Source organism: Herpailurus yagouaroundi, unplaced genomic scaffold, assembly GCF_014898765.1.
Source record: "Herpailurus yagouaroundi ecotype Mexico unplaced genomic scaffold, PumYag 67793, whole genome shotgun sequence".
Lineage (NCBI taxonomy): Eukaryota > Metazoa > Chordata > Mammalia > Carnivora > Felidae > Herpailurus > Herpailurus yagouaroundi.
The window spans coordinates 16,521,925-16,538,220 of record NW_024420586.1 but is presented as its reverse complement, the minus strand read 5'-3'; the positions used below and the strand labels follow the sequence as shown (position 1 = coordinate 16,538,220).

The following is a 16,296-nucleotide window of genomic DNA, read 5'->3' as shown; positions in this document are numbered from 1 at the left end:
TCACTTTTTATTTTTCAAACTTCATTCTATTGACATGGATAAATAAGGAGCTTCTATATTTATATATTGCTGGGACGCCTGGGTGGTTCAGTCAGTTAAGTGTCTGACTTCAGCTCAGGTCATGATCTCACAGTCTGTGAGTTTGAGCCCTGCGTCAGGCTCTGTGCTGACAGCTCAGAACCTGGAGTCTGCTTCGGATTCTGTGTCTCCCTCTCTCTCTGCCCCTCCCCTGCTCATGCTGTCTCTCTCTGTCTCAAAAATAAATAAAAACATTAAAAAATTTATATTTATATATTGCTTTATCAATAAAATACCTATTGCAACTGCTCAACCCCTTTCTCCACCAAAACAGACTAGTTGCTCTGCTGACAAAATCCCAATGTCCACTTGCCTTGTAGAGTATTCCTCCAAAACAGTGGTTCGCAAAGTGTGACCCTGGAGCAGTATCACGGGGGAACTTGGTCCAGATGCCAGTTCTTGGGTCCCAACTCTGACCTACTAACTCAGAACCCCCTGGGGAATGGGGTCCTGCTCTCTCTGTATTAACAGCTCCAGGCAATTCTGAGGCATTTTCAAGATTGAGAAGCCTTGCTTCAGATATTAATGAAAGGCATCAGATTAGATAGGATCCCCCTGGGAATGCCCTGGAAGGAGTAAGCCAAACCAAACTGGACTTGAGAGTCCTTAACTACTAGAGGCAAGGACTAGCCTGAAGAACATAATTATGCTGCTTCTCTTAGAGGAGAAATCCGAAGAAACTGCATGCGACAAGAAGTAACAGTGTCTCTAGAGAAAATGCCTCCGTGCCTCCATTGCTGTGAGAGGGAAAAGCTTGCTTCTTCCTTCTGCCTGGGTTTCAGATTCCTTCACCCAGGACAGAAGTGTCTTTCCAAAGGACATAGCTAATCTTCAGGAGGAGAGAAATCCCTGGAGGATACAGTCAGCGAGTCCTTTACAGGGAATGAAAGAACAGTCTGTCCTCCCCAGAGTGAATGAGTGATTAGATGGTGCTGGCCTTTCTGAATGGAATTAATGAACCTTCCGAGAGGCATCAATTTGTACCTTCATTGTAACCTGGTAACCTTGGAAAGCCTGGAGCCGCTTTTTCTTCTCCTCTTCTTGTCCCATGCTTATCCAAGTGTCTGTAATTAACACGTTGCCTCCACGAGCCGCTTCCAAGGGATCGTGCGTCAGCGACATCTTGGTGCCGTTCTAGCATACACAAGCGTGCCAGTTAAACAACTGGGGCAGAGAAAGGCGATTGTAACTTTACATATAAGGGCCATACCTCCTTGGCATACTGCTCTGCCAGCTTGGTTACACTGGGATCCGGCTCATAACCCTGCAGGGGGAAGAATTCAACCGTTTGTTAGGCAATTGTAACGTATTAGGCTGTCTTATATATGTGTTATTTTCCTTTCAACAATATTCTCGCTCTCCTTCCCTTTGTTGCTTTAAGTTGTAGCTCAATGCGCATTCGGCAGAATTTACATCTAGAATGTAAAGCTTAATAGTGCTTTTTGGAATTTAAAAAAATTGGTCAACTGAATAGGTAACCCATCTTTCTTTTATTATCTTTGACAGCTTTAATTATCAAGATAAACAGGGCGTGGCGCTTTCCAGCTCTTGGTAGTGCCTCTTCTTGTTCCTCTAATAGCCTAAGAGGATCGTATACATAATTCTACTAATTATGCTAATGAAATTTTATCTCAGTCTTTCCACTTTGAGCTGTGTGGGGTTTTTTTTTTTAATGCTTTTTCTTCTGGAGTGCTTTTCCCCACTCATTTCTTATGGATAAACGCTTTCGGGTCTCAGCTCAAATACTTCCACCTCAGAACATTCCCAGAGCACCCCAGCGAGGCACTAACAGGCCAAGTGCACACCCCTTATTCTTCTGTACTCACTAGAGTGTTCTGAGTGCAGGGCGCGTGCTTAGAAGTGGCATTTACACAGCAAGTACGCTACTTTTGCTCAAATATATGTGAATGGGACGGTTTGGCGAGAGCAGGGTCGGGGCTTGGGTGAGACAAGCGAGGTGCCTGGGACACAAAGTCTGAGCAGGCCTGTCAGGGTTTTTTTGCGGGGACAAATGGTGCACCCTAAGAGCTTTGCTTACTTAGCCTAGTCTCAACTCCAGGTGGGGGGACATTGCGGGGGCACTAAAGCCCCCCAGGCTATTCTAGACCCCACAGATACTCTGCTTCCTCCCTCCTCACCCTCCCATCTGCTTTGTACACAGCAGCAAGAATTGTTTTCTCTGAAGCCTGCAATGTTTACTACTTGTTTCTGAAGTCAAAGCTGATTAAGAGTATCAAGGCTCCCCCCACCCCAACCCCAACATTCCCTGTTTCTGTCTCTTTTAATTCTCCTCAACATCTTGCTGCAGGAAAGCCAATCTTATTGTTATCCCTGTACATGTCTTGCCCTTTTCTGCCATCTCAGCCTTTCACCCTTGAACACCCCCCGCCCCCGACCCCTCCTGGGTGTCTTCATTGGAACATGTCAGCTACTCTTTCATCAAACCTCTAGCCCAGCCTCACCTCTAGACCCTCCGTATGGAGGTCTTTTCAGTCCGAACACCACAATTATTCTCACCGCCCCCTCCATCCTTCTCATTTTCCTCAAATCTTAGCACTTCTTATGAGCTGGTTTTTATAAATTCTCAGCAGAGCATTGCGGTGCACACTGTGATATGCCACTCGGATCCCCGCTTCATGAATAAAGGACCTATTCCCCCAGCTGCTGGGTGTGCTGCCAGAAGGTGGCTTTCAGCCGTCAGCCCTCTTGGGGCACCGCCTCAGCTGCAGATAGCGGACTCATCCAAGGTCACATACCCTTCGGGGGCGACCTTCATTCAATGACTGATTGACAGGAGGGGATGGAAACCCTCCCCCCTCCTCCCAACTTGAGAGCAGCTCTAAATGGCCATCTCAGATCTAGAAGTCTCAGTAAGGCCAGAGGAGGCTGCTGTTGGGCCTGCCCTGCAGCTCGGCTTCTTCCCCTGCCCATTCCTGCTTCCTTCCCTGCCCTTCGGCAGGTGTTGATCTCCAGAGCATGTCCTAATAAATACCCTGTACACCAAACTCTGTCTGAGACTCTGTCTCAGAGTCTACTCCTGAGTACCTCAACCTGCAGCAGGCACGTTAAGGTTTATTCATTTGAAACCGGTTTCTATTTGCACATGATTGTCTACCATAGTTCCTTCTCTCATTACAGAATTCATGAAAGCAGCTACGCATGATGTTGATGATGATGGCTGCAGACATTTTAGAAGCTATTAATCCCCTCAGTACCCATAAATTCTGGAGGTTTTTCTTATCAGGATTTGGGGAAGGTAATTAATAAGGCTTGGCTGATTTAGTAACTAATATCGTGACCATTCATACTGGTAAACATAAATGAAGAGACTTAGCCAATACCCCGTGTGCCTCCTGCCCTGAAAATTTAGCCTTCCCTTTAGACAGCAGGTTTTATACTCCTTACATATAATCATTCTTACAGAAGGAATCAATAAGTACTTAGAGAACCAACAGAGAGGTTTGGGAATTAGAAAATCACCCAACCTTGCACGCACTGGGCCATGACTGAGAATACAAAGAAGAATTCTTTACTCACAGCTCAGCCTTCAATACGAAATCACTCATTGGCTTTTACATAAATCTTAAAACCAGAGGAAGAAGGTGATTAACAAACCCAGTTCAGTCTAAAATTCACTTAGAACAATGTTAAAATCATTACCATCAATAGTTTATGGAACAATTTTACAATCAAGGACAAAATTATGTTTTCTCAAACATGTAAGTTATTCTCGGCTGAAGAATGGGGAAATAGATTAATTATGGCCTTGGGAACTTCAGGGCTTCTTTTAAAAAAAATTTTTTTTTATGTTTATTTATTTTTGAGACAGAGAGAAACAGAGCATGAGCGGGGGAGGGGCAGAGACAGAGAGAGAGAGAGACACAGAATCTGAAGCAGGCTCCAGGCTCTGAGCTGTCAGCACAGAGCCCAACGTGGGGCTCGAACCCATGAACCATGAGTTCGTGACCTGAGCTGAAGTTAGACGCCCGAGGGGCTGAGCCACCCAGGCACCTCAAGGGCTTCTTAAATTTACAATAGATCTTCTAGCTTTATCTTTAAAGGAAATAGGCCTACTTATAAATTAATGGAACAACTTCTGTACTATCAGACTTTCCTGAAGGTTTTTTAAAACTCTTACTCCCACCGAAATTTAGCCAAGTTTTAGTACTCTTTATCATTTAAATGAGTTTCTGCATGAGAACAATACTGAAATCACTTTGTTATATTAGAATTTTTTTCCTTTGGTGTTAATAAAACATCTTTGACATGCAATGAAATGTTTAAATCATATAGTTCTCTGACAGAATAAAGCCTTTCCAGAAACATCTTCTAGCAGGGAACAATTATTGTTAATATACGTTTTATCTGTAAAAACTAAATACAATAATAGTTTGCATTAATACAGAGCCTTTCTTCAAATTAGAATTATAGCCAGAGTGTGCGCTCTTTCCATAATGTGAACAGGAACCGCCTTAAGCGCGTGTCAGATCTGACCCTTTATTTCAGTTTACGCTGAAGGAAAGAGAGTGATCTCTGAGTCCCCAAAGTTGACTATAAGCGGGCAGCTTCTAATACATGCCATTGTCCATGCCTGACATTGCTTCTATGGCAAGTGTATTAGGTAGAACAATATCCTCCAAAAATTCATCCTCAGTCAGAACCTCAGAATGTGACCTTTTTGAGGAGGGTCTTTGCAGATGGATTAGGGTGGACCTAAATTTAACATGACTGACGTCCTCATAAGAAGAGGGGCATCTGTACGGAGAACATAAAGGAAAGAACATGGAGGCAGAGACTGGAGGGATGCAGCCACAAGCCAAGGAAGCCTGGGGCTGTGGGGAGAGAGACTAGGAAGGATCGTCTCCTGGAGGCTTCAGAGAGCATGGCACTGCCACCATCTTGATTTTGGACTTCTAGCCTCCAGAACTGTGAAATAATACATTTGTGTTGTTGTAAGCCCCCCAGTTTGTGGCAATTTGTCATGGCAGCCCTTGCAAACGAAGGCAGTGGGGCGCATTGACTCAAACTGGTTCAGCAAGAACACTGGGGAAAAGCATTTTGTTTTCTTTTTCTTTGGCAGGATGCAGCAGACGATGCTGGTGCTGTACCCAAATGCCATCCTAGGATCTCTTTTTACAGCTTTCCCCCCTCTCCCCATTTCAGTAGGCTTGGAACAGCACTTGCAGCCCTTCTTTGGAAGACAGCCCTCTGGCTTCTCAGCTGCGTGTCCTGCCAAAATCACCAGGGGATTTGCCACTCTCCCTCCCCCTGCTGCCCTTGACCAATGACCGACTCAAAGGATGAAAGCCCACCTTCCTTGCTTGGGTTGAGACAATGCTGGGGCATAAGTTACACTCCCGAGCTCACCCATGGGATCAGGCGGAAGCTTCCTTCTGTGGGATGGTGCCCAACGTGGCATTAGAGTGAGCAAATCCTATGGTTTGCCTGGCAGTCTCCCACTTTTAGCAATGATGGTCCAATGTCCCTGGAAAGTCCTCAGTCTTAGGCAAACGGGATAGGTTAGTCACTATAAATGGCCCTCTTGCTTAGATTCTTCCCTTTCTCTGTCCGTCTCCCTTTGGAGTACTTCTTTAATAAGTCCCCTGTACACAAATCCTCATCACAGGGTCGCCTCGTGGGGAACCTGGCCCAAGACAGTGGTGCAGGAAGGGGTGAAGAGGGCAAAAAAGCCTTGGGGATTTGGATATGTCCTATTGGAGAAATTCAGCCATGAATCCACATTGTGTAACTCATGTTCCTGGTGATTGGCAAATAAACATCTCAAACTCAAAAACAGAAGCAGGGAGTAATTTTTAGGCCTCACACATTCCCCTCTGGATATCTTAGCTTATCCAAGTTAACCCTCACACTGAGTACAAACAGCAAACACATGCCTGGTTAGAAGCACAGTAGTGCACATTAAGTGTGAATACTCATCTCTTAATAAGAGGGCCAGTTCTATCTTTTACTTTGTTTCTGAAATGGTTTCTGTTTTGGAGAGTTTTCCCTTCCAAGACTCCTGATAGGATATTAGTAGCCAATCAGAAATATTATGGGGGAAATATCCAGTAGCAATGGGGTATTTAACAGGTTCTGTGGGGATCCTTCAGGACTGGTTTGTGTATGAGTCTCTTGTAGGGTTATTTTTTACCCTCTAAAAGGCCTATTTATTTTCCATGAGGCTGGGGGTATCTTAACAGGGGGCTTCTCCTGGGAGATCTACACTTTTTTATTTGGGTGTATTTACTTATAGATTTATGTCACTATGTAGGTAAAACATTTGCACGTTAAGACATCCAAACCATGTTAAAAAAAAAAAAAAAGAAATTCAAACCATGTAAAACGATATACCGTGAAAATAAAGTCTCCCTCCTTTCTCTGTCCTTGAACCTCCCAGTTCCCCTTCTCAGAGGCAGCTACTGTTACAAGCTTCTTACATATCAAAAGGGTTACTTTGGACCTATGAAAGAAGTCATGCTTCCCCTGCATTCTGTGTGAGATTAGCGGCAGGGTAGGAAGTATATGGAGGGCACTGTCACAGCCATGAAGGACTCAGATTTAAAAAGCTAAAGGGCTCCTGGAGTTGAGTTTGAAGCACTAAACTGATGTAGATGCCATCATTGTGCCCTTCACATTAGATTGACATTTTTCTGCTAAATTGCAGTATTAGAAAATGACAACATCCTCTCCATGCCTTGGGAGTTGTATGCTGTCTGGATTTCATTGCTTTCTTCAGTCTTTGTGGTAGCAATGCACAAGGATGCCAGTCATCATAATGGCTGGTTTTAGGGCATTCAAAGGGATAATTCAGACCGGCTTTTAAAAAAGACTCACAGGATGAAAGGCATCAGCCAAGATTATCTCTTAGGGTAGAGATGGGAAATTGGGCACTCAAGAGGCTAGATGGCTGTAATAGTAAGGTTGGTAACGTAAACTAAATTTCGTGGCCTCACCTGTGCTTGCCTTGAATGGAAGAGAGGTTTGTTTTCACTGGGTAATTGCATCTGGGATGATTTAAGAGAGAGTTAGTCTCAACAAAGAGATTTTCCCTACCTTTGGAGTAGCCGCCTGAAGGTGCATCCCAAATTTTGCGGCACTCATCATGATAGAATGCAAAATGTTGTTCCCATCCCCAATCCAGCTGAGGGTAAGGCCTTTCAGAGAGCCATAGTGTTCCTAAAAGGCAAGCGAGAAGATTATATCCAGGAGGAAATCCACTTATGTGAAACAATTATTAGGGCTAAAATGAAGGAAACAGTCTTCACCTAGTTTTTAATACTTTCTTGGAATGAATAAACTTTTTTTTGCATTATACAGGGCCATTCAATAACATGAATGTGCAATCCCAAAAAATAGCAAAACAACTTAGTATCTTAAACCAAGACATCATATGAACTTGTACAGAGACTCTTATTTTCATACATTTCAAATCTGAATCTTTGTTGTATTCTTTTATTCATTCATTCAACAAATTGAGTGCCATCAATGTCTAGAGGCTTTCCTTGGTCCTGGAGATAGAACAATGAAGAAAGGAGACAAAAAATATCACTGCCTTTGTGGAGCTTACATTCATTGGTATTAGAAAAGGGAAATACAATGCACCTGGAACAGTGGAACATGGTGGCTGTGTTCCCATTTATACGAAGTTAAAAAACATGCTCATCAATATTCTTGGTTGTTTATGGATACAGATGTGTAAAGTATAAACACATGCCTGGGAATTATAAAAACAAACACCAGGATAATAATTTCTCTGTGGGGTGAGAGGAAATGGGATCAGGGAGAGTTACACAGTAGGCTTCAACTCTACTTGAAATATTTTATTTAAAAACAAAAAAATTCTGAAGTTAGATCTGACAAAACTATGTAAGGGGCCCAAAGGTGTTTGTTTGCTTTTTCTTGAAGTGTCTGTAGGTTTCACATATTTTATACATTTATAAAGATAATATTTAAAAAAGAGAAAGGCGAAGCAATTTGGAGTTCGCAGAACTATTAGATGGCTAAGCTAGGATTTAAATTTAAGCCCATCTGATTTAGATTGTGTTCTTAATAAGCTGCTGTTTATTCGTTCAACTCCTGCTTTGAGTATCTTCTATATGAAGGCATTGCACCAGGTTCTACAGGGGACAGTATGATGCATAGGACATTTGTAATCTAGTAATGATAAAGCCCCAGGCGGAAGCATTAAATTATCTGGCATATATGTAAAGCCACACCTGCAAACAGCCACTTGGTATCCTACATTGTTGTATCATCTTTGGATGAATTTTATCCTCATCACCAAAGAGTTTCATTTTGAGTTTAACTTCACATTCATATGTGCGTTGCTTATCCAAATAAGGAGGAATATGGACCTATCCAGTTTTCCCTGTCTTCCCAGAATAGTCCATCAACACGGAAACCATGGTTGTCAGGATGCCTGGTGGCAAGCCCGTGTAGATTGGCTGTGGCAACCCAAAAGAGATGAATCTTTCAAAGTTATTCAAGTTTCTAATTTAAGGAGACATAGCTAAATTCGCCTCAGTTCTCTAAATTCTACATGTTCTTAACTCCTAAACAATCAGTATATTAAAATGATAGAAAATGGCCTCCTTCTCAGAAAGCGATTTAGTGGTTGACCACTTTGAATATTCAAAGCATACTCTACCAGTCTTCACTCCCAAGCCACAGAGCCTGATGTATGCTGGATTACATAAAGCTTTTCCATTCTGCATGCTCCAGCCTTCTCTGTTCATCCATTGTGTTAAATATGTCACCAAAAAGCAAAGTAATTGAGAGAACAGGGGATGAAAGGGGGGCTAAAAGAGGTTGGGAGTTGGGTTGAGAACAGAAGGATCTTCGGATCTGTTTTTAACAATGTCCTGTCATCCTTGGATATTTGGTATGCACACATATGCTATAATTCTTTGCCAAGATGATATTTGAAAACAAAACATCAATACCATGATTTAAATGGCTCTATTTAGAACTAGTCAGGAACAATTTGATGATTTTGCTCTTGTGGAAGGCAAAGAATGAGCCAACCTGGAGTGTGAGGTAATCAGCCAGGATCTGGATAGGATGGTACAAATCGGACAGCCCATTGATGATTGGGATGGATGCTTCTTTAGCCAGGATATCCAGATCTGATTGTTTATACACTCGAGCCAGCACTGCATCTGTCATGCTTGACAACACGCTGTAGCAAACCAAGAAAAGATAATCTAAGTTAATTATGCTTATTAATTCCTTCTTTAATACATGGTCTTAAACAGGAATAAGAAATGCTAATAAATTAGAATTTCTACTAAGTTACAGCTACCTATCAACATGATAGGTTTAAAAGCTAATAGTAAACATGTAGTCATTACAGAAGCCAGATGGTGTTCCAAAGGTCTTATCCAGTGACCGCTAATTTTACTATTTTTTACAAAGCAATCGTGGGCCTAACAGTCATGATGATGAATTATAATTGGTAAGTGGCAGTTGGTAAAGTTTTAAGGGACAAGGCTAAAAACAAGGTACATTAATGACCTTGCATGTGGCTAATTTTCTTTTGCATTATTCCAGAGACAAATACACATATTCACTATAAAATTGAAAGTACCAGTGTGGCAGCCATGAAGGTGCACACACACATTGTCCCACAAGAGAGAACCTTCTGGGAGGAGTCCCATTAGCTGACAAACTCCAGCTGCTGTACTTTTGGGATACACTGCAGTGTTCCCACTAAGGCCACACTCCCCCCAGGCTGTTCCCAGTGGGGGCACCAGAGTTGAGCTCCAATGGGCACACTTTGCTCCAAGGTCCCCCACTGGCCAGGCTGAGACTTTCTCAGAGCTGTGCTGCAGTCTCTGGTTCTTTATGCCCTACTCCCTCCTTCCTCTTCTTTCACTGGGGTCAGACCTGCATCGTGCTCTGAAGGCTCTCCCTGCCTGCTCCTGCTTCCTCCCTCCTGGATTCTTCACAATTGTTTCCCCCTACAGATCTCTTGCATGTCTCATTCCATCTTGCAGTCTGCTCCTCCATGAACTTGAACTGACACAGCCCACAATAAATTCCTGCAGGGGCTGAGCCTGAGGAGGTATTCAGCCCTTGTCCCTGCACTCTGCATAGCTATTGGCATCTCTGAAAATATCAGAAAGCGCTCAATATCGTAAACACAAAAATCCACCAAGAAAGCAAGACAATCCAAATTGTAGCCATGAATTCAAACAACACACAGAAAAATAGATGTTATTATTCTCATTTTATAGTAGAAGAACCTAAGACCCAAAGAGGTGAAGTAACTTGCCCGTTATCGTGCAGCTAATCAAGTCGGAGGAGCTCATATTCAAATTAAAGTCAGTTTAACTCTAAAGTCCATTACAACACATTGCCTCAATTTTGCACATGAAAACATCTGGAAGGAGAGCCTTGGATCCAGATTTTAACTTTTTTCCATGCGTCAGAGTGATGGTGGTTCCTCAGCTAAAGCTAACAAACTAGCAAGGATAGCCTTTGGCTTAAAATCTTGGTTTCTTATTATTTAAAGGGAAACCCGCACAATAAAGGCTTCTAACCAGGGATGCTTGGGTGGCTCAGTCGGTTAAACATCTGACTTCAGCTAAGGTCATGATCTCACAGTTACTGAGTTTGAGCCCCACGACAGGCTCTGTGCTGACAGCTCCCAGCCTGGAGCCTGCTTCAGATCCTGTGTCTCCCTCTCTCTCTGCCCCTCCCTAGCTCACACTCTGTCTCTTTCTCTCTCAAAAATAAATAAACATTTAAAAAAATCCAACGGTTTCTAACCATTTGAATTTTAAAGAATTCTTTTTAATGGCAAAAAAAATTGGAAAACCTCTCATGATAGTAGTTAGAGTAAATATAGTCATAATTATAGAGTATCTGGTTTGGGGTTCCTATTCTGGTTCTATAACTTACTAGCTATGTGACCTTGGGCATGTTATTTCATTTCTCTGTGACTTGGTTTCTTCATCTGTAAAACCATAATAATATCTATCCTATTGAGTTATTCTGAGAATTACATTAGATTACCTACTTAAAGTATATAGTATGATGGCTTATTCATGGTAAGAGATCAAAAAGTGGTAGATATTATTACCATGTCAAAAGAAACTGCAACTCAACACAGTTGAGAAATCAAATAGTCCAATTTAAAAGTGGACGGAGGACCTGAATAGACATTTTTCCAAAGACATACAGATGGCCAACAGACACGGGAAAAATGCTCCAATCACTCATCATCAGGGAAATGCAAATAAAAACCACAATGAGGTATCACTGTACACCTGTCCAAATAGCTAAAATGAAAAACATGAGAAACAGTAAGTGTTGGCAAGGATGTGGAGAAAAAAGAACCCTCACGCACTGTTTGCAGGAATGCAAATTGGTGCAACCACTATGGAAAATAGTATGGAAGTTCCTCAAAAAGAATTAAAAATAGAATTACTATATGATCCAGTAATTCTATTGGGTATTTACCCCAAAAAATGTAAAACACGAATTCAAAAATATATATGTACCCCTGTGTTTATTGCAGCATTATTTACAATAGCCAAGATATGGAAGCAACCCAAGTATCTATCCATACATGAATGGATAAAGAAGATGTGGTATACACATACACAATGGGATATTACTCAGCCATAAAAAAGAATGAGATCAAGGGGCACCTGGGTGGCTGAGTTGGTTAGGCATCCGACTTTTGATTTGGGCTCAGGTCATGATCTCCCAGTTTGGTTTGTGAGTTTGAGCCCCATGTCAGGCTCTGTGCTGACAGTGTGGAGCCTGCTTGGGATTCTCTCTCCCTCTCTGTTCACCACCCCCACTCCATTCTCTCTCTCTCTCTCAAAAAAAAAAAGAATGAAATCTTGCCATTTGCAACAGCATGGATGGACCTAGTGGTTTAACACTAAATGAAATAAATCAGAAAAAGATAAATACCATATGACTTCATTCATATGTGGAATTTGAGAAACAAAACAAATGAACAAAGGAAAAAAAGAGACAAGTAATAAAACAGACTCTTAAAATACAGAGAACAAACTAGTGGCTGCCAGAAGGGGCTGTGGGTGGAGGGATAGGTGAAACAGATAAAGGGGATAAGAGTACACTTATCTTGATGAGGACTGAGAAATGTATAGGATTGTTGAATCATTATATTGTACACCTGAAAGTAATATAACACTATTAATTGTACTTGAATAAAAAAATTAAAAACAAAACTTTTTAAATGCGTAAAAACTAAAGCTAGTATATATTCAGTATGGTCTTCATAAATTTGTATTTTAATTATCACATATATTTGGGAAATTAGTCCCTCTTATACATCTGAGACATTTTTACTCAATCTTTAGAAAATTATTGGTGCTTATAAAATTCAAGGGCCACTAAAAAAGTTCCCTGACCCCAGAGATTAGAGAGTCAAATACTGAAAATCATATTCCTATAACAATATCTCCATTGTTTTCAAATTTTCATGGATTTCTCATATCCATAATTCCCAGATTTTCAGATTTCATGGATCAGCAAAATTTCCAAAGCAATATGGAGATCAACATAAGATTCCCAACTTTTTGTTTAGTAAATTAGGGGCATGAAACAGGAAGCAAATATATACATATAATATGTTAATATCTTCATTTAATTAAAGAAAGGACATTTTAACACCCAAAAAGGTGTGAATGACCTAATCTCAAAGAATGATCCTTGGAATTGAATTAATTTAGCTTATGAAATTCACTATATTGTCTTTATTTTTCCTATTTTACCACTTCTGATAAAAACTTCTCATGGCAGGGCATCAGTGGAGGGGTCAAGTTTGGAAACCAGTGCTCTGAACTATCTAATCACATTGTATGTTGTCACATGAAAGAGGTGAATGAAAGAGCCACTTTAGAATTTTCTCTTGCAAAATAGGTGATAGTTGATGGTTGACTTGAGATGCGGGTTTTCAAATATTTGCTGCATATAAAAGTCACCTGGAAAATTTTTAAAATTCTTGGTGCCCAGACCATAATCTTTATCAATTTTGTCAGAAAAATAGAATCTCTAGGGATAGGTATTTTTTAAAACTTTCCAGGAGATTCCAGTGCACATCCAAGGTTGACAACCAAAGCTAGCACCTCACTCCTCAGATCAACAACATCACCCTCACCTGGGAACTTGTTAAAACTGCAGAGTCACAGGCCCCACTCAGTTTCACTGAATCAGAATCTGCATTTTAGCAAGGTTTCCAGGTGGTTAATTTGCATATTAAAGTTTGAGATGCCTAATAAAGACAGAATTGAGGCCACCATATTTTTAAAAGTACCATTCTTTTCTTGGAACCCTAACCAGGCCAAAAAAAAAAAAAAAAAAAAAAAAATCAAGAGATGGCAGCTCACAGAAACAGAGAATTTTGTCCATAATCTTGCGGCAGGGAGTGCTTTCTAGTTCAACTGAAGGAAAAAAAGCATCTCAAATCCTGAGAAATGAATAATCCACTCCACTAAAGCCTCCTCATTAGAATAACCAGCTGCCCTTTCCCATCGGATGCCCTAAGGCAATGGTCCCCAAACTTTGGTGTGTATCAGAACTAAATCAAGAACTAATAAACTACAGAGACCCACGTTCCTGAAATAGGGGAGAATCTGGGTCTTTGTACTATTACCAAGTTTCCCGGGTAACACAGATAACCTTAAAAACGTTGAGAACCACTCTCCTAAGGCATAGGCTTCTATTTAAAATAGAAGAATTTTAGGTCTTCTTCCTTTTCTTCAAGATCTTATACAAATTTCTTCCACAGTACAGATATACTGATGCTTCATATTATAGAATACAGGCTTTTAAGTCTATCATGATGGAGTAAGTTAGATGGAGATAGATATCCCACTAAGGTCTATAACTATAATTATTAATTCCTTATTTCAGATGAATTAGTTAATTTTATTATACCTAAAATCCTATGAGAGAGAGAGGTAGCAGAGTGTTTGACTGGAAAAGACTTCTTTAAATATACATCACTTCCTAAAAAGTGTATGCAAATAGGATAAAAAAAATCTGGATTAACCATTGCAGTTGACCTTCTGGAATCTCATGGAAGGAAAATGGGATTTTACTTCTATTGTAGCTTCTCAAATAATTTTGGGGAGCTAGAACCATGGGCCTCCAACCTCATGGTTTCAAGAACTTTACAGTGTATTGTTGAGTTTTGTTAGATTTAGTGTGGTATTGCATGCAACTGTTATCTTAAACATATAGATGAGGAAACCAAGTCCTGGCAAACCTCAAAGTAGTTAGAGCAAGGTTAGAAAAGAATGAAGAAAGTTGAGGCTAAAAGAGGGAGACATGAGGGGGCAATTGGAGGAGTCAATGCCCTATAGATACGAATTTTTCAAGAAGATCAAAAAATGGCTGTTGTAGTTCCCTCCCTTGAACAATCCCAAGAGCTCTCGAAGCAAAGCAGCCAAAAGGGAAACATGAATTTACTTGCCCTGTTTATAATGCAGAGTTGGTATCCCTGGAAACCGTATGGCCTAATATGGGAAAGCACCTGGTCTGCTTTATTGAGGTTGCCCAACACCTCCTAGAAAAGAGGTTCTTGACCTTGGCTACCTGTCGGTACTCCCTATGGAGCTGTAAAAATCCTGATGCCACCTTCTGTCCTTTGAAAAGTTAAAGCAGAAGATGAGGTGGGGGATTCACATGAATATTCTTAAAGGTTTCCAAGTTATTCCGGAATGAAGATAAGACTAAGAACCAATGTCCTCAAAGATAAAGAGAGGAGAAGGGGGACGGTGGGATATCCTGCTGCTGGATGGAACTATGGATCAATGTGGAGGAGGAAAGTCTTAGTAGTTGCTGAAATCTCAAACTATAAGATAAGTAACGGGTAACAACATGGTATGCTATACTGGAAAGAACAAGATCTCATATACTTATAGAAGTATTTTCCTTTTAGCCCAGTCACTATCAAGAACAGTCCCCTGGCAGCAGCAGTGGCTATAATCTTTTCCCTCTCAACACTTGTAAGTATCCCTAGTGCCTAGAATTTGGTCTTAATATTGTTCTATTAAAAAAAAAAAGGAACCAGAAACTATTAGAGGATAGTCAATTCTATGTCCTTGCACTGGACAAAAATCAATATATGTCTGTAACACCCTGTTGTTTCCAGGAAGCAAAAGCAATTTTATTTATTTTTATTTCTTTTATATTTCTTTCTCTTTTTAAAGTTTATTTATTTATTTTGAGAGAGAGAGCAAGAGAGAGACTCCCAAGCATGCCCCACGCTGTCAGCCCAGAGACTGATGCAGGGCTCAAACTCATGAAGTGGGAAATCATGACCTGAGCCAAAACCAAGAGTCGGACACTTAACCAATTGAACCACCCAGGTGCCCCTCAAAAGCAGTTGTAAAATTGCAGAGGCAGTGCTAAAAGGGAAAAGAATCTACTTAAAGGAGCTCCTATTTGTCAAGTTGTAATCACTTACAGTAATAAAAATCATCAAATACAACAAGTTGTGCTTGTAGAAGTCCATGATGCTAAGAAAAGGGTTAATATAAAGAAAATGTACAAAATATAATTGTAGTATCAATGAACAATGAGTATTACCATGTACGCTTCAATTTATTTACTTAAGAAAGTACTTCCATATAACTATATACATACAGATAGATATTTTGTGGGCTATTGGTAAGTATATTTCTGTCTATAAAGCATAGATGCATATCATTTTTTAATATGTGTAAATCACAAAGGATTGCATTAACTTATAAAGCAAATTCCTAGAGACAGTAGAAACTGTACAATAAATGGACAGATGCCCTCAGCATTTGTGGTTTTATATAAAGTGAGGAAGAGTCCAACAGTTAACTAGCACCAGTTACAATATTCAATTTCCAATTAGAAAGATGATACAACCATTTATTCCAAAATAACTTAGTTAACTGTCCTAAAGAAGAATCTAAATTTTCAGACACCTCCTGTCTCTCTGGGAATAAAATTTCTTGATGACCCAACTAATTCTAAAACAGTGTCATTGGGGTGCCTGGGTGGCGCAGTCGGTTAAGCGTCCGACTTCAGCCAGGTCACGATCTCGCGGTCCGTGAGTTCGAGCCCCACGTCAGGCTCTGGGCTGATGGCTCAGAGCCTGGAGCCTGTTTCCGATTCTGTGTCTCCCTCTCTCTCTGCCCCTTCCCCGTTCATGCTCTGTCTCTCTCTGTCCCAAAAATAAATAAACGTTGAAAAAAAAAAATT

The 16,296-nt window shown here is 40.7% G+C and overlaps 1 protein-coding gene and 1 long non-coding RNA gene across 3 annotated transcripts in view; one reads left to right on the top strand and one right to left on the bottom strand.

Moving 5' to 3' along the window:
* The window catches only part of OTC (ornithine transcarbamylase), a 61,898-nt gene that overhangs the window by 10,746 nt on the left and 34,856 nt on the right, over window positions 1-16,296 (bottom strand). Inside the window, exons 5-8 of the mRNA XM_040468885.1 lie at window positions 9,103-9,256; window positions 7,132-7,254; window positions 1,289-1,342; window positions 1,063-1,212 (exon numbers count right to left, since the gene is read on the bottom strand). Of these exons, the coding sequence (XP_040324819.1) occupies window positions 1,063-1,212; window positions 1,289-1,342; window positions 7,132-7,254; window positions 9,103-9,256 (481 nt within the window). The remainder of the gene's footprint in view (window positions 1-1,062; window positions 1,213-1,288; window positions 1,343-7,131; window positions 7,255-9,102; window positions 9,257-16,296) is intronic.
* LOC121026069 (uncharacterized) overlaps window positions 1-16,296 on the top strand; it is a 176,887-nt gene that overhangs the window by 135,404 nt on the left and 25,187 nt on the right. Inside the window, exon 4 of one of the 2 annotated variants that reach the window (XR_005788251.1) lies at window positions 15,002-15,068. The exons of the other annotated variant lie outside the window; for it this stretch is intronic. This is a non-coding gene — a long non-coding RNA (uncharacterized LOC121026069). The remainder of the gene's footprint in view (window positions 1-15,001; window positions 15,069-16,296) is intronic. 2 annotated transcript variants of the gene reach the window in all.